The sequence below is a fragment of the Ailuropoda melanoleuca genome, chromosome 1 (genome assembly GCF_002007445.2).
Source record: "Ailuropoda melanoleuca isolate Jingjing chromosome 1, ASM200744v2, whole genome shotgun sequence".
Lineage (NCBI taxonomy): Eukaryota > Metazoa > Chordata > Mammalia > Carnivora > Ursidae > Ailuropoda > Ailuropoda melanoleuca.
The window spans coordinates 66,408,661-66,433,090 of record NC_048218.1 but is presented as its reverse complement, the minus strand read 5'-3'; the positions used below and the strand labels follow the sequence as shown (position 1 = coordinate 66,433,090).

Below are 24,430 nucleotides of genomic sequence, written 5' to 3'. Positions count from 1 at the left end.
AATTGTCTTCCTAGACCTCAGTAAAGTGTCTTGCGTACCTGAAGGCACCCCCACAAAGGAGACGACTGTGTAGGCAAGAGGGAGGCAGTGAAACTTCACTGAGGAGGGAGGCAATGGCGGTGCTTGTGGAAGACCCGCCAGGAGACCGAGGCCCAGGAGGGAGGCAGACTGGGGCAGGGGAGCTACTGCAATAGTCCAGGCATGAGGTCAGGGCTCAGGCTCAGGTGGTGAAAGGGGAAATGTAAAGAAAAAAAACAAAGGATGATTTTTAAGGAAAAACACCGTTAGACAGTATTTGGAGAATGAGGAGGGTGTGTGGGTCAGTGTGGAGAGGAAAGGAGAGCAAGTGGGGAGTGGTCACAGAGGCAAGCCTTGAAAAGCCAATGGAGTGCCTGAGAGAGCACTCGACTCCCACCTGCGAGACAGGGAGGGTGGTGGCGGGAAAATGGACAACCCTCAAGAGTTAGACACACTTAGTAAAAACATCAGCTGAAATAGTCTTTCTAACTTAGGAAGGAAAACTTAGAAGAAGAAGAAAATCATGTGTTAAATTTCATCAGTACTCTCTAAGCTGGGAGATTTGAAGAGGGAATTACTGTAATCAGAATTATGGTCGGGCAGCGTTCCCTGCACGGCATCCAGCATTTTCCTCTAATTCCTGGGCTAAGGGGAGAAGGGTTTAAATGGTGCTGATTAGCAGAACTGCCCAAAAGAAGTCTGGCAGAAACACAGACATTTACCCTAATGAGAGTTGCAGGAAAAACCAAACAAGCGACACGGATGAGGGTGAAGGGCAAGGAGAATGCTTCAAATTGCCATCCCGTAGGGATACACATCAGTGTAAAAACAGGGGGTAGAGGAATAGCATTATCCAAAAATGAGCTCTTTCACCAGCATGGTGCCCAAACCCTAAAGCAGCCAGACCCATAACCCCTTTTCTGCAGTGATCTGATTGGCCTCTGAGACAGTCATAAGCTAGGCCAGTTTTCAGTGGCGTAAGTTCGGTTTTCCCCCATGATGGGGGTATGCACCAGCTTCCCTAATCTCTTGTGGTGAGGCATCTACACACTTTTGCTTATTCCCCTTTATAATCAGCAATCTACTTTTGCAAGATTCTGTGAGCTAGAAAATTGTCTGGGGTCCCCGAATAAAATTATCTGGTACTTTCAAAGACCCAATCCATGTTCCATGTCTCAGCAGCCAAGTTAGCTTCAGGGCTAACCAGACACACACCAGTCACTGTCCAAATGCCGCATCCCTGTGGGTCAGTGGACCGGGCTCACAGGGAGGCTATTTTGTCTTGTATATTTTTTTCCTTTCATCAATGCCATAATCCCAAAAGGGCCTATTAATTGCCCATGCCCATTCCAAGAAAAAAAAAAAGCTAAAAAGACTTTGGGGCACAGGTTTTTTGGAAACCATCATCAGCTAGAAACAATCCTATAGGAGGAATGAGGACAGGTGCAAACGAGGCCATGGGAGATAGATGCCAGGCCCTGGGAGCCGCATGGAGGTGAGACAGACACACACAGAACTGCCTCCAGGACCCCCACTTACCAGCTTGCTTTTGACCAATTGTTCTATTGCACTGACAAGGTCTGCAGCAGAAGGTACTTCAGTGGAAGCCTGCCGGGCTGCTAGCAAAGAGGAGGACTGCAAGACATTGAGCAGCAAAGGAAAAGCAGATTAGCAAGGAATGGGGAATAGCAATTAGGAAGCAAAACAGCAAGTCCACAGCTCAAGGCAGGCAAGGGAAGCAAAGCTTTATGTTTAGAGGCAAGAGATCATAGAGGGAGATAGGAGGTAGTATGGGTGTGGGACAGGCCTGCCTGACCCCTTGTCAGGAATTCTGGCCAGCGACAAAGCAGGAATGGGACAAGGCTCTCCTTAGGCAGGCCTCCAGAGGAGCAGAGGGCAGGGTTTGCTGAGTTTCCAGGAGGCCGATAGGTAAGGGCTGCACCCACTGTCAGCAACAGGGGAGAGGGACAGACAGAACTTTGGCCATGACAGGGCTGCCCATTGCTGTTTCAGGGTATGAAAAGAGTCCATAAACCTAGCCTCAAATGTGTCCAAAGGAGAGAAATTGTCTTTGCTTTACATTCTAAATACAGATTTTAAATGTATATCTTCAGTGTGTATCAAGCAAAAATTTTAGGCCAGAGCACTTAAAGACCAGGAAGCTAGAAACCCCCTGCCCACTCAAATGTGGGCACACGCGCGTGTGTGCGCACGCACACACACACACACAGATAACACGCACACACATACCTCCACAAACATAGCTGTTTGTGCCAAGGGCCCCGAACTGAAACACCTGGACGTAATAAATGGTTTTAGCAAGGAGTTGTGTATCTCATGCTGGAGTCACCAGGGACTATCTTATTCACAGTGAAAGGAGGCTCAAGCCAAGAGTTTGCCCCACACTCCCTTGTACCAGCAAGAAGGACTGACTGGTCCATGTGACTGTTCGGTCAATGGTTTGGGGAATCCTGCTCATGAAGGGACAGTGGTTTTTAATCTTCCTTCTCCTACTTGAGAAGAAACTGGGGGAGAAATGGTTCACTCTGCATGCACATATGAGCTTTTCCCCCTGGCACAGCAAAGCAGAGGGCAAATGTGCTCCCAGGGCCCCGGACACATGCTCCTTTGACACCGATCACCCCAGGGGTAAAAAGCTGGATGTCCTGGCCATGCTCTGGCTTCAAGTTTGTCCCTTACGTTAGGGGGAAGAGTTTCAAAAAGGAAGCTATTTGGTGTCTAATTTAAGAGTTACTCTAGGTCTCTGTTTCTGAGATGGGGTAAAACAAAGTCAAATAATAATTAAGAGAGATATAACAACACTGTTTTTTCTCTTCTGGGGAATGTAGGAAAGGAGCTTAAGTCTGTTTGGAAATCCAAGCTATCAACTTTTTGATTTAGTAATCCTACCCCTGGGAACTTATCCCAAGGACAGAAGTCAAAAGAACAAATGCTGTATGTACAAAGTGATCTGTGGCAGTGTTATCTGGGGTAGCAAAACTGGAAACAACCCAGGATGTCCCAAAACAGACTGGTCAAGCAAATTATGATACATCAAATAAGGGAAATACTTTCCTCAGCTATTAAAATTATAGTTATGAAGGTAAAATCAATAAGATTCTTAAAAAATATTAAATAAGATACTGAACGTATTAAGTGCATATTAAAATTATAATAAAAATAAAACATACATGCATATGAACAAATATTAGAAGGGAACATGGAGAACTAAGGCGATTGTGTAACATTACAATCAGTAGACTAAAAACTTCCTTATAGACTGTTGGGAAAACTTATTTCAATATGTTCAACTCCATTTGCTGGAAGTTCTGAGGCTCCCCAAATATTTCAGAAAAACAAATGCACAGAAATCAAACAGGCAGGGCTGAGAAGGGTAAATGTGTCCACAAAGGGACTGTTGCCACCTGCCCTCTTTCTGGCTAACGAGAAGGCCACACAAATGTCTGGGGTAGTCCGCATTTTCAGTTAAAGATTATCCAGAAACAACATAACATCCTCTTCCCCAAAACAAGTTGTGTTTGAGGGAATTCGAGGGGGAGGGTTCATGACCTTTCCTTATCGTGTGTCAGCTGGTGCCTTGGTGAGGAGGGCCGTGTGGGATGGCCGGCGCTGTGACAGGAGCGTCCTCCGCCCCACACAGGCTATCACTGTTAGTGGAACATTTTACAAGGGTAGGCCTCTGGGAACACAGCAGGTTGGCTCCCGCCCTGACCTCAGTGTGAAGCGCGGGCACTTCTGCTCCTGGGAATCCAGGATGGGCATCGTGCCGTGCTTCCGGCTACTTGTCCTTCCAACAGTGAAGAGTCCGGGCCACCACCATCACCGCAGGAGGGCTGCCACCGTGCCCTGCTCCGGGCTGAGTCACAGAGGGGGGCGCCTTAGTCACTGTCCTGTTCCTAGAGGCTCTCCCTCTTGCGTGGCACCCCGGAAGACCCCAACTAATGTCTGTGGGTTCGTGATCCAAATACAAAGCAGGGGGAGTGAACACAAGAACGGGGATATCACCGGACATGCGGAAGCATCTGCAAGCAGGACTTTCTGAACCGTATCCCGGGTGGTGGTGTAAGATCTGCTCCCCACCTCTGCTGGCCCCACCGCCCCAGAAGAGGCCGTACCACCGAAAGGTGGAACAGCAGGGAACACAAGGAGACCCCGGAGGGACGGCTAAGCCACCACCACCACCACAACTACTCTGAAAAGAAAATGTAAAGGACAGTTAAAACCTGCAGAGTCCAAGGGGGCAGTGACACGAACAGAAGGCGGGAAAAACGCACTGTGGTGAAAGCAGGGGCTGCTAGGCAAATGAGTGACGGAGTGGGTGGTTAACGCAGCCCCGGGCCTCGGCCGGTACCGGGCAGCACATCCAAACTGAGCCTCTAGAGCAATCAGGGTGCTCGTCGGGCGATTCAAGGCCACGTGGACACCCACGCTTCAGGCACTGGTGAGCCTCTGCGTGCTCACGAGTCAGGGATTTTCTAAGAGCAAGCACGTGGCAACCTGCACTTAGGTTTTCCCACTGTTGTCAGCAACCCCCCTGCTTGCCCCCCCCTTACAGCATCTCCGTCCCTCCTGCAGTGCTTGCAGAATTTGGGCTTGACCAGAAGCTACTGTTCTCTGGATTTTAGCGCTGAGTATAGGGAAAACGAGCAGCTAAGACAAAGTTCAGAAGTCAGGTGCAACAAAGCGATCATGGCCTGACCGCCTCAGACTTGTTTTGAGACAAATAGTTCCCTTTAGGATCTGCAGCTTCCAAAGACAGAGCCATCACCCTTCCTCAACAGGACGAGACCCCAATCAGATTCCCACTCTGGGACTTCTGCACGTGCCCCTGCACTGCCTGCCCAGAATGAAGTCAGACTTCCAAGGCGGGGGGAGGGGACACCTACCAAATATAGATGGAATCCACATCACTATGGATTCAGAGAGATAACAAGGGAGAGAGAGTATTACTACCCTCACCATACACACATGACAAAACCACATGTATTATACATTGTTCTTTCAAGTGAGAAAGTAAAGAAATCCTACCATCTCGTCCTGTGGAGGGTCATTGTCAAAGATCTTCATAGGAGGAGGGAGAGGGGTGTGCGACTCTTCATCTGGCTCATCTTCGCCCCAACCCTTCTTGTTCTTCTAGAACAAAAGAGCAGCATTAGTCATACAGTCCTATGTTTCATATAAAGATACCAATGGTTCAGGATTTAGAATTTTTAAAAAAGCAGTATATAAGATACCCTCCTTCTTCAACACATCTTTATTTTTTCAGCCCCACTGTCCTCTGTGGAATGGGTGCACCTTCTTATCTCAAAGGACAGTGAGGTTCAAATGGGGGAAAACACACACACACACACACACTCATACTCACACTCACACGAGAAACATCTACCTCATTAATCAGTCAGGAATAGAAAAATCTGAGAGTGGTCAGACAGAACCTAACTTTTTAGCTTTTGAAGGATGATTCAGCGACAACCTGAGTATCACCAGGCTCTACTGTCATTCTCAGAGGGGGAAGTGGCAGATAGCATAAAATTACACACAGAGTCTGGTTACACAGCAGGAAGAATCACTTAGCCACATCAGTGATTACAGCAGGTTAGCTGGCCAGAAAAAAAACGGCTCTCATTCCCTCAACTAAAACACACCCACTGTATTTTGATTACAGAATCTCAGCTCTGAAAGGGACTTCAGGGGTCACACCGTCTGACCTCTCAGCTAATACAGGGATCTCTCCAACTACTATGTGAGGTCATATGGCATCCCAGACCCTTCTAGCACGGGTGTTTATTCGCTTTCATGACAGCTCACTTCATCACTGGTGGGCCTCCATTAAAGTTCTTCTTTGAGGTGCAATCTTGCCTTCTGTAAACTCTCACCTGTGAGCCATAACTCTCCCCTCTGGAGCAACCTGGAGTTGTCTACTCCCCTTGATATGCGGCACTGCTCTAGATACTTGAAAACAGCTATACTCTCCCAACACAGCCTTCTCCTTCCAAGAGAAATGGTCTAACTGCTTTTATTCTTATTCTTAACTAGCAGGTTTTGATGTAGTCCTTAGAAGCAGGGGATTAGGTGACCAAATGGCTCCCCTTGGGCCCAGGCCCCTATCTCCAAATCTGGCAAAATGTTGTCTATTTGCTGGAAATTCTAGGTGCTAGTCAGTCTCCGAATTGATTACACATCAGACTGGCAAGGTCTTGTTAGTACAAAAACTCTGATCATTTGGGCTCAAGAACACAATCTACTGGGGACTAGAGACTGGTGGGTTTACAGCACCCATGGAAGGAGGCCTCCCAAAACTCCAGAAGGATGTAGGTCAGAAGCCGCCTCCTCCTGGAGGCTCCAGGGCCATGTGTAAGTACCTCATCGGCACTGTCTCCCTGAGGGGTCGTCTCATCCCCAGGCTTGGGAGATCCCAGGTCGAAGCTCTTCCGGCCGTCTCGTACTTTCTTCTGCTTCTTGATGTTTCCATCTGCTTTCCCACTGTTGAGCCGGCGCACGGGACTGGTCAGCCACTTCTTAAGGGTGTTGGTGGAACGCTTGGGCCCGGGGGAGCTGTGGATGGAGTTCAGGGAGGGCTGAGACTGCAGGTTGGCGACCGACTCAGACTTGCCTCCGTTTTCACTTGAGGAATGAGAGTATGCATCTGAGGAGAAAGAACAGACAGGCACAGCCATGTCAGGGGCAGTTGGGGGCGGGGGTGCGGCTGGGAGTAAGACAGTTCCAACCTCAGGAAGCTGGGACACAAGGCAGAATGTCAGGGCCAGCTGCAGACCCTGGTCAAGGCAACCCTCTCTAGAGGTTAACAGTTGACACTCACTCAATTTTTAATGTGCAAGGCACTGCTCTGGTTGCTGTGGATATCCAAGCTAACAGAAGACAAAGACTCCTACCCTCATGGAAAAAAAATCAAGATCCTAAGCAAGAATTACCAACCAATAACAATGTCATGAAGCATCTATTAGGTAGTATATTTTAAAGACATTTAAGACCTAGGTTTTATTGTCAAAGACACCTTATCTAGCTACACACACACACACACACTCAAAGAAAGAGAGAGAAGAGTGAAAGAGCAAGAAAGAGCGTACAAAACAAAGCCATATTCACAGAGTAGAATGTGACTAATTGCCACAGGGCTGGTATGGACTCTAGGTGATAAGCTAGCAGAGTTCAGAGGAAGGTCAGACCAACGTGGGCGTGGGCGAGATTGGTCTGAAAGGGTTTAATGGCAGAGATGTGTCTGAGTAGAAGAAAAGGGGAGAAGGAATTCTAAAAGGGAGAGACAGCAGGAACCAAAGCACGAATACTGAAAAACAAGTTAACACAGCCCATAAGGAGATCCTCTGCATGAAAGAAAGGTTTGATGGAGAAAGAGAAACTGGACAGAAAGATTAGTGAGGACATTTAATAATAAACTAGAAGTGTCTGACCTTTATTGTGAGACTATCCTGGGAAATGACACAATAAAAAGGGTTTTTTTTTTGTTGTTGTTAATTAATCTGGTCACTATATACAGCATAGCCCTGGGAAGGAGGGGTCAGAACCAGAAGGCCACAGTAGGGCGATGCAAAGGGGACAGAGGAACCAATGTGAGGCATTGCAGAGCAAGAGGCACATGGATGACAAATCAAAGGTGAGTTACCTCTCTGTATCTCCTGTTTCTCATGACCAAAATGGTCTTGGGAGAATCCCTGCCAGCTCTGCCTCGACCCCTCGTGGGCCCACTGTCCCTGTGCCGGTTTGCAGACTGATACTTAAACCAAACCCATGACTAGGTATTGAAATAAATTACTGCAATGGTGTTTCACACCCACTCCTCTCAAAGACAGAATCACCTTTTCCTATAATGACTTTATCCTAGACCTGGTCTTGAGGACAAACCTGGCTTTACAGGTCCTCTGGCCTAGACATAGCTAGTAGAGAAGAAACAAAATCCTGAAGGAAGGTGAATGAATACTTTTGCCAACAAACAGCTGTCTCTAGCTTCTACAAGGGGCCTATCTTGAGGGCCCCAAGCTCAGGCTCTTGACCCTGTGGGGACTGACTTTGACGATGCTAAAGTTTTGTGTGTACTTTGGAAAACAACACCTGAATGTCTGCATCCAGAAGCCCAAACACCGAGGTCCTAAAGTCCCTGGTATAAAGGATATTTACAGAGTTGCTCTGCTCAGGGAATATCTGGGGATCCGCTGACTTGGTTGGCATCCCTTTAAGGACAACACTGTAATCTTATCTCAGGGAATTCCTTGCTGGCTGTGGTCCTGGGTATGTTGACATTATTTCTGAAGTGTTTGGTGTGGGTCAAACTCCTGTTCTCAGAAGCCTGGGTGATCAACATCTCCCCTCACTGGTGGTGGAACCAGGGCCTTTCTCTTATCTTTCTGCTGATAAGCTGCAAAAGCTTTTCATTTACCAGACCCCTGGGATACGGCATGGCTCTATAAAACCAAGCCTTCAAAACTTAATCAGCACATACTGGGTCAGCAGAACTAGAGGCCTAACCACATTAACTGTGCCCTAGTCCAAATTCTCTGTTCCATCACAAAACATAGCCTGACTTTGAAATTGACAAATGCAAATCTTGACTGACTGTCATTCCCTATTGTCATATGGTTCTGCTTTGGGGCATTTTGTACAAACGAATGGCAAGAGTACACATTACAAAGTACAAATTAAAAATCAAGCATGTTCTCACTTTTGTTGTTTCAAGTTTATTCTGTGTAAACAATTAGGGCCATTCAATCACAGCCCGCATAAAGAGAATTCAAGCATCGGAAGCCATCTATAATTCAGCTAATTAGGGTCCTGAATTGAGACAGGCCCATTTCTAAATCACTTTGCTGTTTTTTGTTTGCCTATTTTTGTTTTTATTTTCTAGTTTTGATATAGCTGACATATACCATTGTATTAGTTCAAGGTGTACAACATAATGATTTGATATTTGCATATATTGTGAAATAATCAGTGCTATAAGTTTAGCTAACATTCATCACCTCACATAGTTACAATCTTTTTTCTTGAGATGAGAAATTTACTAAAGTACTTTGAATGAATGCTTTTAAAAAATGTGGCACTATTTAGTTTAGAAAATTTGTAGTTTCTTTATTATTGCTTTAAAGACTAATTGGCATGCTATGCTCATCCCATCTTTGCAAGATGACTGCAATTAGCTGTTTGAGATTTTATTCTAGTGCCTTTGCAGGCATGAAAGTCAAGTAACTGATTTGTAACCACTGCAACAACAGGACTGCTCTCACACCTTTCCAAGCTGAGGTGGATGCTATTGATTATGACGCTCGTCATAGGAAACAGAAGATCAGAGGGTTTCAGGAAACTAAGGCTCATAGTTGGTGAATGGGAGAGAGACAAGACTTAAATCCAGATCTGACTCCACTGTGTGTATGTATACACACACACACACACACACACACACACACACTTAAAGATTTTATTTATTTGAAAGAGAGAGCGAGAAGAGAGAGAGAGCACAAGTGGGGGGTGGGCAGAGGCAGAAGCAGACTCTCTACTGACCAGGGACCCTGATGAGGGGCTTGATTCCAGGATTCTGATATCATGACCTGAGCTGAAGGCAGAAGTTTCACCGACTAAGCCACCCAGGCACCCCATCCACTGCACATATATTAATCTTATTCCTACGTCTGCATTCATTCCATGTATTGTTTTAGCCTCCATGATTATTGGAAAAGGAGGACCAAACTGCTAGTCCATTTAACATTTCAAATATACATTTATATATAATTTATATGTTATAAATTTTTAATGCTGAAAACCGTCTCAGTCTCATTTCATGGATAAGGCAATGAAGGTTTAAATATGAGAAATCCATTGTCAGAAATGAGTTTGTCACAGAGCTAGGACCAGAATCCATCTTCACATCTGCCCCAGGGCTCTGAATTAATGTTTCCTCTGCAGCCCTCTGAGGCACAAAAGCTGCACATACAGCTAATATCTGGTTTTAGGTCACTGGGAAGACGAATGTGTCCCAGGGCATCGTAGGTAATCAAGTTCCCCAAATGTTGGGGAACGTCTAGCATGTTCAACTTGCTTTCTGGATCAGAAAAAAAATCATATTTTGAGGCCGGTTTTACTAGGAGATATTTTTAAGATAGAGAAAAATATAGAACAAAATGTAACAAACCAGGTACCCACCACCCTAGATATGATAAATGTAAACTTTTTTTTTTGCCATATTTGCTTCAGCTTAAAAAAAAAGAAATCAAATATTATACAATATAGTTGAAAGTTTAAACTTTTTTCCCCATTTACAATCCTATCCACCGTTTTCCCTTCTCAGAGTTAAATTCTCTTATGAAGTCGGTGTGCACCTTTTCTGTCCACGTTGTTAGCCATCTATTTTGTATGGAAATATAGTATTATTTTGTGTTTTTAAAATTTTATATAATTATCATAATATAGACATCATTTTGCAATGTGCTCATTAATTCAAAATTATCTGAGATATATCCACGTTCAGTCACGCAGCTCTAGTTCATTCATTTTAATTACTGAATAGCATTCTCTCATAGGACGTACCATGGTGTTTGCAACACATTTTTCTAAGGATGGATATTTAGGTTGATATGCACACCCACACACACACACACACACACACACACACACACACTTATTTGAAGCAGTCCTGTACAGGTCTCTGTTTATTTGGGAGAATTCCTAAGGGCGTTGTTTCCCAAACTACCTGTGGTCAGGGAGTCAAGGACCCATTTTCTTATTTTCAATTTGTTTCAGATCAATACTTTTATAAAACACAAAGTCACACTCTTAGATGTGGTGGAAGTATCAAATTGCTATAAAAGCTTCTACATGCTTATTCTCACTTTCTGTACCTGTATCTCCCTGTGGACTAGAAACAAATGGCTGACAAACCTTTACAACGTGCAGATCACACACCAAGGAGAACACACACTGCTCTAAACTCCAAAGCATCCAGAGCACGTATCTGAAGGCAGACCTGCTGCCCTTTACAGAAGACACCTCGCCACCTTCACTAGTTACTGTCAGCTTGCCCTCTGATCTACTCCCACCAACTGCGTATATGACTTCTTGTCTTTTGGAATCATCAACGAAATGAAAAAGCAATCTACCAAATGGGAGAAAAATTTGCAAGTCATGTATCTGATAAGGGGTTAATACACAAAATATATAAAGAACTCATACAAGTCAATGGAAAACAAACAACCTGATTTAAAAAAGGGGCAGAGGATCTAAATAGACCTTCCAAAGAGGACATTCAGATGTTCAACAGACACGTAAAAAGACGCCCAACATCATGAATCATCGGGGAAATACAAATCAAAACCACAATGAGATACCATCTCACACCTGTTACAATGGCTACTCTCAAAAAGATAAGAGATAGCAAGTGTTGGTGAGGATGTGGAGAAAAGGAAATCCTTGTGCATTGTTGGTGGGAATGCAAACTGGTGCAGCTACTATGGAAAACAGTATGGAAGTTCCTCAAAAAATTAAAAACAGAACCACCCCATGATTTAGCAATTTCACTTCTGGGTATTCATCTGAAAGAAATGAAAACACTTGAAAAGATATATGGACCCCTGTATTAAGTGCAGCATTATTTACAATACCCAAGACAGAGGCGACTTGATGAATGAATATGGAAATGTGGTACATGTGGCCATTGGAATATTATTTAGCCACAAAAAAGAAGGGAATCCTGCCATTTGTGACAACCTGGATGGTCCCTGAGGGCGTTATGCTAAATGAAATAAGTCAGATGGAAAGATAAAGACTGTATGATCTCACTTTTATGTGGAATCTAAGGGAATAAAAACAGCAAACTCATAGATACAGAGAACAGATTGGGGGTCAAAATGGGTGAAGGAAGTCCAAAGACACAAACTTCCAGTTATGAAATAAATAAGTCATGGGGATGTAATGTCCTGCATGGTGACTACTGTGAGTAATGCTGTATTATGTATCTGAAAGTTGCTAAGAGAGTAAATCTAAGAAGTTTTCATCACAGGAAAGAAAAACTTTTAACTGTGTGTGGTGATGGATGCTAAGCAGACTTACTGTAGTGATCATTTCACCATATATACAAATTCTCAATCATTATGTTGTATACCTGAAACTAATATAATGTCAATTATATCTTGATTTAAAAAAAAGAAAAAAATTCTTATCTTCCTGCATTCTCCTTGATGCTTAATTATGTACATTAGCATATAATTTTCCTCTGGAAAAAGTAAATGTCTTCTTCCTAATTGAAAGCACATACTTTAAGGAAATAAATTGAAATTAAAGCAGAATGTCTCCTGCACAGCCAAGGAAACAGTCAAAAAAACTAAAAGGCAGCCCACAGAATGGGAGAAGATATTTATAAATGACACTACAGATAAAAGACTAGTATCCAAGATCTACAAAGAGCTTCTCAAACTCAATACACGTGAAACAAATAATCAAATCAAAAAATGGGCAGAAGATATGAACAGACACCTTTTCCAATCAAGACATACAAATGGCTAACAGACACATGAAAAAATGTTCAAAATCATCAGCCATCAGGGAAATTCAAATCAAAACCACCTTGAGATACCACCTTACACCAGTTAGAATGGCAAAAATTGACAAGGCAGGAAACAAAAAATGTTGGAGAGGATGTGGAAAGGGGATCCCTCTTACATTATTGGTGGGAATGCAAGTTGGTACAGCCACTTTGGAAAACAGTGTGGAGGTCCCTTAAAAAGTTAAAAATTGAGCTACCCTATGATCCAGCCATTGCACTACTGGGTATTTACCCCAAAGATACAAACGTAGTGAAGAGAAGGGCCATATGCACCCCAATGTTCATAGCAGCATTGTCCACAATAGCCAAACTGTGGAAGGAGCTGAGATGCCCTTCAACAGATGACTGGGTTAAGAAGATGTGGTCCATATATACAATGGAATACTACTCAGCCATCAGAAAGAACGTTTACCCAACATTTGCAGCAACATGGATAGCACTGGAGGAGATAATGCTAAGTGAAATAAGTCAAGCAGAGAAAGACAATTATAAGGTTTCACTCATTTATGGAACATAAGAAATAGGAAGATCGGTAGGAGAAGGAAGAGAAGAATGAAGGGGAGTAAACAGAAGGGGGAATGAACCATGAGAGACTGTGGATTCTGGGAAACAAACTGAGGGCTTCAGAGGGGAGGGGGCATGGGGGATTGTGATAGGCCGGTGATGGGTATTAAGGAGGGCACATATTGCATGGTGCACTGGGTGTTATACGCAAATAATGAACCATGGATCATTGCATCAAAAACTGGGCATGTACTGTATGGTGACTAATATAACAAAATAAAAATTATTAAAAAAAAATAAAGCAGAATGTCTCAAGAAGAAACAAAAAGGTACAAACCAGTGCCTCTAGATCAGTAGGAAATGCATTCTATAATTCGTATCTCAGCCACAAACTGGGAAAATAGGAAATTTGTCGGGGGAATCTCTGAGGTTAAAGGTCCAACTTTACGGGCTCTGAGTGGCACAGCTTACCTGATTGGTCATGGGAGTATAAAGATACTAATGAAATCAAGAAAATATAAATAAAAAAACTAACAGGCAACCAGTGCAGACTCACACACTAATTTTTATGCCTACTTTCTTCAATTCCCAAGCCACCTCTCTAACCCACCTCATTTCCTCCTTAACACCTGAGAAGACATGCCGCTTGGTCACACAATACATTCCAAAGCTTAGCCAATGACTGGAGAATTCTTGACCTCAATATTTATTTCTCCATGATATTTTGTTGAAATTGATTACAAGAGAAACTCTCCTGGCATCATGTGCCTGCCTTGCTTAAATGACCTCAGAACAAGCCACAATCAGTGGACTGCAACAAAGAGGGGAGCTGGCTTCTGGCCCTGCTATGCTGCTAACTAGCTGGGCAGTGCTCAGACAGATTAGACAGGATACACTCAAAGCCACCCCTGGCTGGCTGTGTGACTCTGGTCCATTTACTTAACCTCTCTGTATCTCAGATTCCTCATCAGTAACTGAAGATAATATTAGTGTCTACCGCATAGGATTGCTATTAGGATTAAGGAGTTAATATTTTTAAAGTGCTTAGAACACTTTAGACTCATAGAAACAAGACATAAGTTAAATAAAAATCAATAAAACCATAAAAAGCTCCCTAAATTCCATGATTTTGAGTTTATTCCCTATAAACTCTGTTCCTTCATTCTATCTTACGTCCTTCTAAAGCCTAGACTAAATGATTTAAGGCCATTTTTTAGCTTCAAAGATTCATGCCTCCTAAAAGCAAAGAAACACTTAATGCTACCAGCTTCCATTCTGGGTCCTTCTCCCTTTTCATTTCAGGGAACCACTCTTATGACCAGTGCCTGAAATCTTGTCTGAGAATAAGGTGGCCATATTCTTGGGCTACTTGGCCATGGTTGTTTCCCTTTCCCGCTCTTCGGGAGTTTAAGCAGCACAGACTATTCCCTGGAAAGGGCACATGCCTCCTTATCTATAAGGTGTTTCTCAGAATGGGAGTTTCAGATGGATTTTATCACCAGGCAATTGAAAAACTGTTGAGGTTAGGGTCTCAAATACCATCATGGGGTTAGAATAAACACATCAGTGTTATCAGTTTCAGCCTTGGGGCAAGGGCTCCATAATTTCAGGTATTTTCATCACAATAGCATGTTTCCAAGCAGTACAGGAGATGAGAGCTTTCTGCATGACATGAAGAGGAGAAATGGAACAAAGCCCATGAGAGTATGTGCACTTGAACACGTCCCAACAAGTCCACTGTCTAGGTCAAACATTGTCCTTCTTCGCTTGGACAGACCTTCTTTAGCTACCAAAATAGAAGATAACTATATACAAATGGGTAGTAACTGAATATACTAGAAATTTGCCATATCGAATACAGGCCATTTATAAATTCAATTTCCCTTTAAAAAGTTTCAACTTGTATTTATTTCACTTTTATATAACACCTTTAAAAAAAGCTTTTACCCTTTACAGTCTGGTGTAAAATTTGTAAAACTATTCTGAAAGCAGAATGCATTTTACACAAGTCATCACAGAATGCGTAGGTAGGAAATGTCAAACGCCTTTGGCTGCTTCCACAGTACGGCCATCCACTATTTCTCTAATCACAAAACACTGATTTATCAGCCTTCCTCACACTGACCTCAAAGTAAGCTAAGCTGAAAATAAAGGATTACTACCTCTTAGACAAAAAGAGAAGAGAGTTCTATTAGTTTAGAGGGGCTACCATGCCCAAAGACCAGGAACAGTGTGCTTGGAAGGGTGAGGCTGGGACTGCAGAGAGCATACACACATGTAAGGTCACCCAAGCTTGCAGTGGATTGTGAGTACCCTCGATGAACTCACTAAGTTGGCCTACCATTTTCTATACACAACAACTCCAGAACAAAAAACTCATTTTCAGTCTAGTCTTCTGGAGTTCAGTGATGGTATTCAAAAAGACTTTTACATATTGTAATTTATGTAATTGCTAAAAGATAGAGTCTAGTTGCTCCATGTTAATCATACCTGTTATATCTAGATGGTCAATGGGTCTATAAATGTCCCCCTGGTATTTATAACACTCTATTGGAAGCTTTGGCTCCAATGGATGAAATCAGAAGAAAACACAAAGACTCCACTAGATATTTATAGAGGAGTCCTTTAACCTCCTGTTCTTTTGTCTGGCTTTAGTTCCAATGATACTGGAATAATTATAAACTCATCCTATTGCCTTCCGTGGCTTGAGCTATATAAGGCAAATGCATTTCAATACGTCTGTCTGCAGAGATTAGAAAGCCTAATACTCCTGTTTTCTTCAGCTTCCTATAAATAATTTACTTAATATAAGCATTATAAAAGTATCATATATACATTTTTCTCACATTGGAAATTGCACATCTAGAGAAGGGGATGATGGAAAGGTCAAGGATACAAATTCTTTGGGTAATAAATACATAAATCCAATTGTTTGTAAGCAGGGACAGCACAAAACCTACAGTAAGCATTAAGAGATCTCTCACGGCGTAAGATAATGACTCTGACAGGTCTTTCAGTGGAACGCTGATGAGACCTAATCTCCTGGTTGCATGTTTAGCTGAGGTCCTAAGGCTGCGCATTACCAGTTCCTGGAATGACTGGCTTCCCACCAAACCATCTGGTCGGCCATTCTCATGTCTGGACCACCTGGTGCCAGAGGATGAAGAAAGCTGCTACAGGGACAGCAACAGGACAGGGGGAAGGGGGAGGAGCAGCTTGGTCCAGAAACATTGTTTCTTAACAGTAGGAAACTTGTTGCCCTTGCAATTTGCCCCTACCACAACTTTAGACTAAACTTGGCAAACACCTCTCGGCTTCAACAACACTGAAGTCTCGAACGCGTAGTCCACACCCCTGCCTCCTGCTTGCTATACTGCTTTTATACTTAGTTCAGGAATGTCTTCTGAGATGAGTCCTTTGCCAACCCACCATTTTTTATCTCACCACTTTACTCAGACTTCACGTGTTTTTTTATAATGTTTTTTTTTTACATCTAAATCGCTATGGATTTGGACCTTTTGTGTCTGATTTTCCCCATTAAACAGAGAGCACAAAATGAAGCATCACTCTGAGCCTCGACAGCACATTGCACTGAGCTCAACAGACAGATGATAGCTCATTTCTACTCCCTTGTCCCCTTCACTTCTTTATAGTGGGGATCCTACCTGGTAGAATGTACAGAGATCTGAGCCACAGGGATTCCCAATCCAGTGGCATCCACGTAGGGCAGGAATTCTTTTCATCTTCACGGCTCGTGGGGACACTAGCTCTTAATATCAAGGTCTTCTCCAACAGACTAAACAATCTCCACGGGGGTGAAAGCCAGGACCTCAGGCTTCAATCTAGATAAGCTCTTTCGAATTCTATTCTAATTCAGTCCAGATCTCACTCAACTACTGCTGGCTCCCTCAGTGCCTCCCCTGCCACTTAGATTCCCATCAGAACACCTTTGGAAACAGAAGGTAAAACGGCTGTTTCCAACTGGTTGTCTTCATAGTCTCCTTGGCCTTAGTTTCCCCTGTGTAATATTCTCTCTGAGCCAGAGACAGAGGGAGGAGAGCCCTCAGAGGGCAATGAGTCAGCGCCTTCCTCCCATCCCAGATAGACATGTTCTAAACACACAAGGCCATTGCTGTGACGTTGTTGCCACACTGACTCACTTGATTCACTACCCTCTTGGTGGCCTTTGGAAGCCAAGGACTAAAAATTCTCTCTATATTTCAGGGGTGGATTCTGAAACTTGACATATCAGATCACCAAAAGTCAGTGAAAGCGTATCTGCTGCTCTTGCAAGAGTAAACATTCTAGACATTATTTCCATTTATATACCCATTTCATTCTCCCAGGCTTGTCCACAGCTCTGGAGAGGGAATGCACATTTCTTCTACAGAGTAGTGTAGAAAATTCTCCTAAAGGGCTTCTGAACTGCTCAAAACATAACCAACAAAAAAGCATGGTGAAACTTGACAAATCCAGACTGAAACAAGGATATTGCCATGTTCATATAAAAACTTAAACACAGACTTTTATTTGAGAAGTGGTTTCTACTTATGATAGGGCAACAAGAATCGGCGGAAGCAGGAACTGAGGTCATCTGAGATCGGCATTCATCAATAAAGATATCATGAGCACAAGGAGGTCATCAAATCATGACCCAGGGCATCTGCCCAGTCCCAAGCCTGGGGTAGCCATCTCCTTACGGCCTCATTTTCAGCCCTCCCAAGCTCCATATCCGGCAGGTAAAACAAATTTCTCTGATGAAAACAGGCCACCGTCCAGTCCAGGATATATCTACACCCAAGTTTTCTCCTCGACCTTCAAATAAACTTTCAAGCTGGTTAAATAAGTTCCATTAAACATTTTAACCTATTCACTTAAATAGTAACATTTTGCACTTTTCTGTTTGTGAGAACACAAACAAGTTCAACCCTAGTAATACTCCCAAAACTCAACCTAACATGATACAAATTACCGAATGTAACTGAAGATTCTCTCAGAGGATGAGCAAGGCTGTCTTTCAGATTTAACCTCCTGCAAGCCGATTCTTCTTCACAAAGACTTCTGCATGGATATTTTTCTTTCTATTCCTATTGTTGCTGTCCTAATTCAGATCGTTTAGATCTACTTACTTTAACTACGCTACAGCCTTCAACTGATTTCTCTGCATCTAATCTGTTTTTCATATCCGTTTGACATCTCTCTGCTATCAGAACAATGACTTCGGTCTGTAAAAGTCACTTGATCAATAAAATCTAACTTGCCAGCCTGCTATTTTAACTACTGCATGGTCAGGCCTGCTCACCTTTCCAGCTCTATGAGGTTCTATTCTTTGATAATCTGAGTTTCCCAAACTGTGGTTCCCCAGACCAACAATGGAAACATCATCTGGGAACTTGTTTAGAAATGCAAATTCCATGGGTTAGCCCAGTGATGGGTATTAAGGAGGGCATGTTTTGCATGGAGCACTGGGTGTTATACACAAACAATGAATCATGGAACACTACATCAAAAACTATGATGTACTGCATGGTGACTAACATAACATAATAAAAAAAAAATTCCAAAAAAAAAAAAAAAAGAAGAAAGGCAAATTCTTGTGTTCCATTCTGGAGCTACTGAATCAGAAACCACGGGGGTGGCCCAGCCCTCTGTGTCTTAACAGGCCCTCCAAATAATTTTGATGTATGCTCAAGTTTGAAGATGACTATTTTATATGAAGCCCCCACTTCAGTCTAATTGTTCATTTAGTCAGTTTGCTGCACCAGCCACATTGCGTCCCTCATTGCTCGTATCACCCTGTAGCCTCTCTGCTTGTCGAAAGCTTACCTAGCACTTCTTGGATGACTAAGCCCAGTATGTTCTCCTTTTCCTGTGAGACTACTTCTTGTACCACTCATTTAGCAGTGACAATGCTTGTTTACATGCCTTCACCTCCCTAACTCTAGGAAAGTCCTTGAGGACAGAGACGTTCTCCGTCTTTGCATCCCCAGCTAGTGCTGGGGCATGCTCTTTGGGCATAGAGGAGCTCATTCAGTGGCCGGTGATGAACAGCTAATGATGAAGAAAGATAAATCATTGGCGCCTGAGTATTTTTAGGCCCAGAGTCCTCTAAGAAAAAGGGAATGTTGGTGAGATGCTCGTCTCTTAAACTTAGCAAGGTGCCTATCAATATAGACTAGTGTTTCCTGTTCCGTAAGATGTTCTGTGTTGTTTAGACAATTCAGATGGGCTAAACATCGTTCACTGTTTCTTTACTGCAAGACTTCTTGGAATCTTTACTATGCTAATGAACCTGTCATGCAGATGATGACTCTCCAAGGGGGAACACGGACCATTTACAGAAGTCTGTTAATGGGTCATAGACAGCAGCCGAGGATGGAATCCCAACAGCAGGGTTACCAGTCAAACTCAAAACCTCTATGAATACCAAAGGAGGAGATCAGTTATTTTCAACTTAGGTGCTATCACCTCAGAGTCTGCCCAGGAGTCAGTGGGAAGCCTGTCCTGGATTCAACTTACAGTAGTAACCTAAACCAAAGGTAGCTATGCTGAGCTTAATTACAGAGGCGGAGGGAAAGAGCTAAGCAGGGTGACTCTGGAAAGTTTAAGACTGTAATTAAGCACTACTTAACTAAAAATGTTGCAATGGAAACTCTCCTAGGGAACCCGAGGGAAGAAGAGGGGAAACTGCATACCTGGAGGAAGAAACAAGTGGCTGGTGGTCAACAACTGTGTTTTCAGTGTCCTTTTTTGGGAAAACTACATTGTGTGTGTATGGGGGGGGGGAGAAAGTATTAAGGTACAAAATATCCTGGACTTAACATAGTTTGAAACCCTGCAGGCTTAACCTGACCCTGCTTCCCCCAAGCACCTGTGCCAAGTGAGTCTTCCTCTGGGTCCTTGCTGAGTTCAGTCCAAGCTGCCTAACCAAGAGTAACGTCTCATTCTACATTGCTCTGCCCTGTTCTTCATGCAGCAAGGCCCTCATGGCCCTACTTCCTGGGCCTGCCTTCTCAGACCCAGAGCACAGACTCCATGCTCAAGATGCACGTGGCCAGGAAAACCACTGCCTGGCTTACCTGCAGATGAGATTCACAACTATGAGCCCATGGCTTCATTTCTTTCAAACTTTTTACTTTGACATAATTTTGGGTTTAGAGAAAAGTTGTAAGATTAGTACAAAGATTTCTTATACACCCTTCACCCAGATTCCCCAAATGCTAACAGTTTACTGCTTGCTTTTTCTTCTCTCTTTCTCTTGTTTGCTCTCCCCTTTTCTGAGCCATTTGAGAATAAGCTGCAAAGAAGATTCCTCTTGATTCTCAAGTACTTCAGCGTATGTTTCCTAAAAACATGGTTGTTCTCTTACATAACCACAGTACAATGAGCAAATTCAGGAATTTAACATTGATACTCTCTTCAAATGTTGCCAATTGTTCAAATGATGTCCTTTATAGAAAAAGGTCACGTCTTTCGTGACTTGGATATCTTTATGAGCGTAGGGCAGTTATTTTGTAAAACGTCCCTCAGTCTGGATGTTGCCTTATGATTAGATTTAGTGTGTACTGTTGGCAGGAATACCCCTGAAAACGATGTACCGTGTGAGGAGACACGCACTATTGATTTGATTCAATTCTAGTGATGTTAAGTTTGATCCCTCGGTTAAGGTGGTGTCTGTCCCTGGCATATTTTTTTTAAAGATTTTATTTATTTATGTGACAGAGAGACAGCCAGCGAGAGAGGGAACACAAGCAGGGGGAGTGGGAGAGGAAGAAGCAGGCTCCCAGGGGAGGAGCCCGATGTGGGACTCGAACCCGGAACTCCAGGATCACGCCCTGAGCCGAAGGCAGACACCTAATGACTGCGCTACCCAGGTGCCCCCCGGCATAATTTTCTAATCCATCAAGTTAAATTGCATATTTGCTCAGTGCTGATGTTTTAAAACTCTGATACAAATCAACTCCTGCATACAGTATGCAATTTCATTCATGAAATAATCTCCTGGTCACAAGTGTGAGAGAAGAATAAATTTCTACTCCACGGAAAACAGATTAAACAATGTATAATGAAAATGGTAGCTGCGCAAAGGGTTAGAACTGGATTGTTAAAAGTGGGCAAGCTGTGCTTTGACTTGCTATTTAAAGTTGACTTTGGCCTTGTGGGCATAGTTATCAGTAAACCTGAAGTTTCCACATGAAATTGATACTCCTAAAGGGGGATTCTGAAAGCTAATCTGGGGTCAGGTTTGTATTCGACCTATGAGTCCCTTCTGTAGATCTTGAAATTGTCACTGAAAATGGTGCTGTGGGTTTGCTGAAGCCATAAAATGCTGGCCAGCTATGTTAACTTTACAATATTTTACTAGTAAATACAGAGAGATCATCATGCTAAAGAATGCTGGTTGCTACAGAGTCTAGAGTACGGGGAGTGACCAGCTAAAACAGGCAGAGGTTGAAGAATGGTGGCCTGATCCTGGTAGATGGCAAGGCATTTCCTACCTCTCAAGTCAAGTTTGAGAGTGTTAAAGATGAGAGAAACGACAAGTACCTGTTAAGAGAGTAGATTAGTGAGAACCTTAGAAGCTCCAACGGTGGCCTTTACTCTAGAAAACACTGAATTGGGCTACTTAACTGTTGTAGCAAATAATAAACCCTGGATGCATGACGAGCAGGATAGAGAGGCTGAGTCCAGATCATACTACAGGACCTTAGAAAGGTCACTTCCTATTTACACCATGTATGTTATTTGCATACTTGGGACTAGAAATTCCCTTTAGCCAGCACTCTGCCTTTGGTGCAGGCAAGACAAGCTGACACCTTGTCCCCTAGATATGAGCTAGTTTCTGAGATTTACCAGCAGTTTTTTAACTTCCCTTCCAACAGGAAAAACATCCAGAGTACTCACTGGACTTGTAGGGAACAGGGTACTTATCCACCTAGGACAGGAGTCAAAGCTCCGATGTCTTCAAGGTAAGGTCAACATGAGAAGACTTTGGACATGGATAGTCAGAAGAGGCATGCATGGCAAAATGGAGAGGACAAGTCAGCTAAAGACATGCATGTTCATATTTTTAAAAAGAATCCACTTTGCTGCCAAATACTACACATTGGGACCAAAGGCCATGCCTGCTCAAGGGTGACAAGTCCATCTCCTCTTTTCTAGAGCTGGAACCCCCAGCTTCATGATAAGCAATGATTGCGATGGGGTATCACCCAGCACCACAGGTATCCCTGAAGACGTCCTTCATAGGAAAGATACACAATAAGACTTTTTCCATAAGAGTGCTCCTTTCCTAGAAGACTGCCTAGACCCGGCCCCATTATGATGGCTCCTTTATTACTTAACTGCTAGGTCTTGTCAGTCCATTCATGGAACATTTATACTTGGAATATACTGTGTTATTACTCATTGATTCAGCAGCTGCTTCCTGACTGCCATCTCTGTGCCAGGTGCCACTCCTGACGCTGGGCGATCTCAGTAAAGGAGACAAAGCCAAGTTGATGTTCTAGTTGGGCTGGGTGTGGGGTCAGATAATAAACGAACACATGAGTTTTTAATATGTCCAATCCTGTTGAACAGTATTTAGAGAATTAAACTGGCTAATGAGTTGTAGAGAGCCTGGATACAATCTTCAGAGTTAGCTCCAGTGACAGTCTCTCTGAGAGTAAGCTGAGATCTGAATGGTAAGAAGGAACTAGCCATGTAAAGATGGGGCTAAAGCCTTCTGCCAAGAGTACAATCTATGTGGATATCCTAAGGCAAAAATAAGTCTGGGATGTCCAAGTTATGTGAAGAAAGTTCTTGTGGCTGGAGCACTGGTTGGGGGTGGAGGGATAGGAAATGAAGCCGGGAAGGCAGGTGGCAGCTGGACCCAGAGCCTTGCAGGCCATGGCAGCAAGCTGGAACCTTATCCTAAAAGCAACGGGAAACCATTGGAGGGTTTTCAAAGAGGCTGGAGTGAGGGATGATTTTACTTTAACTGACGAGCATTAATTCCTGATTGATCCATGCGTGCAACCAGATAAATCTGTCCTGAACTGGATTCACCTTTCCATCAAGAATCACCTTTTCCTCAGGGCACCTGGGAGGCTTAGTCGGTGAAGTGTCTGTCTTCAGCTCAGGTCATGATCCCAGAATCCTGGGATCAGGCCCCACGTGAGTTTCCCTGCTCAGGTGAGAGTCTGCTTCTCTCTTTGCCCCTCCCCCTGCTTGTGCTCTCTCTCTCTCTCAAATAAATAAACAAAATCTTAAAAAAAAATCACCTCTTCTTCTTCGAGGATTTGGGGAGAAACATCTTACCAAATATGGATGAATGAGAAATATCAGGATATTCAGATTTGGTCTCTGGACAAAATACTCCATATACAGCTCACATACGTAAGGCCACTTCATTTCTTCCTACTATCAGCTTGTGTTTCCAACATCTACGTGTCACCTGAGTTCTCAACTATATTCCTCCTGCTATGGTCTAACAGGCCAAGCTTTAGGTGGCATTATCAATGAGGTATGCTCCCACCTCGGATCTTGCTAATCTCCCTGCCTAGAAAGTTCTCCCCCAGATTCTATATGGCTCCTTTCTTTTCTGCCTTCAGGTCTTCATTGAAATGCTACCTTCCCAGCATGGTCTCCCTTGACTACTTTATTTAAAACTGCAACATCCCACCCCTCCACGTTGGCAGTCCCTATTCCCTTCCCCCTTTATTTTCCCTGTACCATTTACTGCCACTTAGCCTGCTGTATTAACCATGTCTTTTTTTTTTTTTTAAGATTTTATTTATTTATTTGTCAGAGACAGAGAGACAGCACAAGCAGGGGGAGTGGCAGGCAGAGAGAGAAGCAGGCTCTGTACTGAGCAAGGAGCCTGATGTGGGATTCGATCCCAAGACCCTGGGATCATGAACTGAGCCACAGGCAGACGCTTAACCAACTGAGCCATCCAAGGTGTCCCTTAACCATGTCTTTTTATTTTCTGTATTCTGATGCTTTGCTATCTGGAGCCTTGCTGACCTAGGAGGGACAGCCCTTCTTCCTAGGGCTATCTAATTCCTAGAGACAGCAAACAACTCAACTGGGACTGTGTCTTTCATACGCAACCCACCAATCCAGAGCCCACACCCCCAACCATCTTCTTCATTGGGCTCTGCATTTTGGGCCACTATCCACCCGCCCTAAGCCCCCCAGGGCCAGGAACCAGACATCTAGGGAGAGCCCCTGCACTCGAGCCTGCTGAAATGATTCAAACTAGCCAATCCTAAGCCTGATTTCCCTGGCTAGCCTCATAAAGGCCTCTGCCCCACGGGTCCTTTTCCTTTCCTCTCTCTG

The 24,430-nt window shown here is 43.5% G+C and overlaps 1 protein-coding gene across 20 annotated transcripts in view; it reads right to left on the bottom strand.

Moving 5' to 3' along the window:
• Positions 1-24,430, bottom strand: part of KALRN (kalirin RhoGEF kinase) — a 641,300-nt gene that overhangs the window by 69,316 nt on the left and 547,554 nt on the right. For 11 of the 20 annotated variants that reach the window (XM_034659631.1, XM_034659642.1, XM_034659650.1 and 8 more), the window contains 3 exons: positions 6,402-6,685; positions 5,068-5,172; positions 1,558-1,653 (listed from right to left, as the gene is read on the bottom strand). In XM_034659631.1, the coding sequence (XP_034515522.1) occupies positions 1,558-1,653; positions 5,068-5,172; positions 6,402-6,685 (485 nt within the window). The remainder of the gene's footprint in view (positions 1-1,557; positions 1,654-5,067; positions 5,173-6,401; positions 6,686-24,430) is intronic. The other 9 variants (XM_034659637.1, XM_034659680.1, XM_034659726.1 and 6 more) reach the window with 3 other exon arrangements.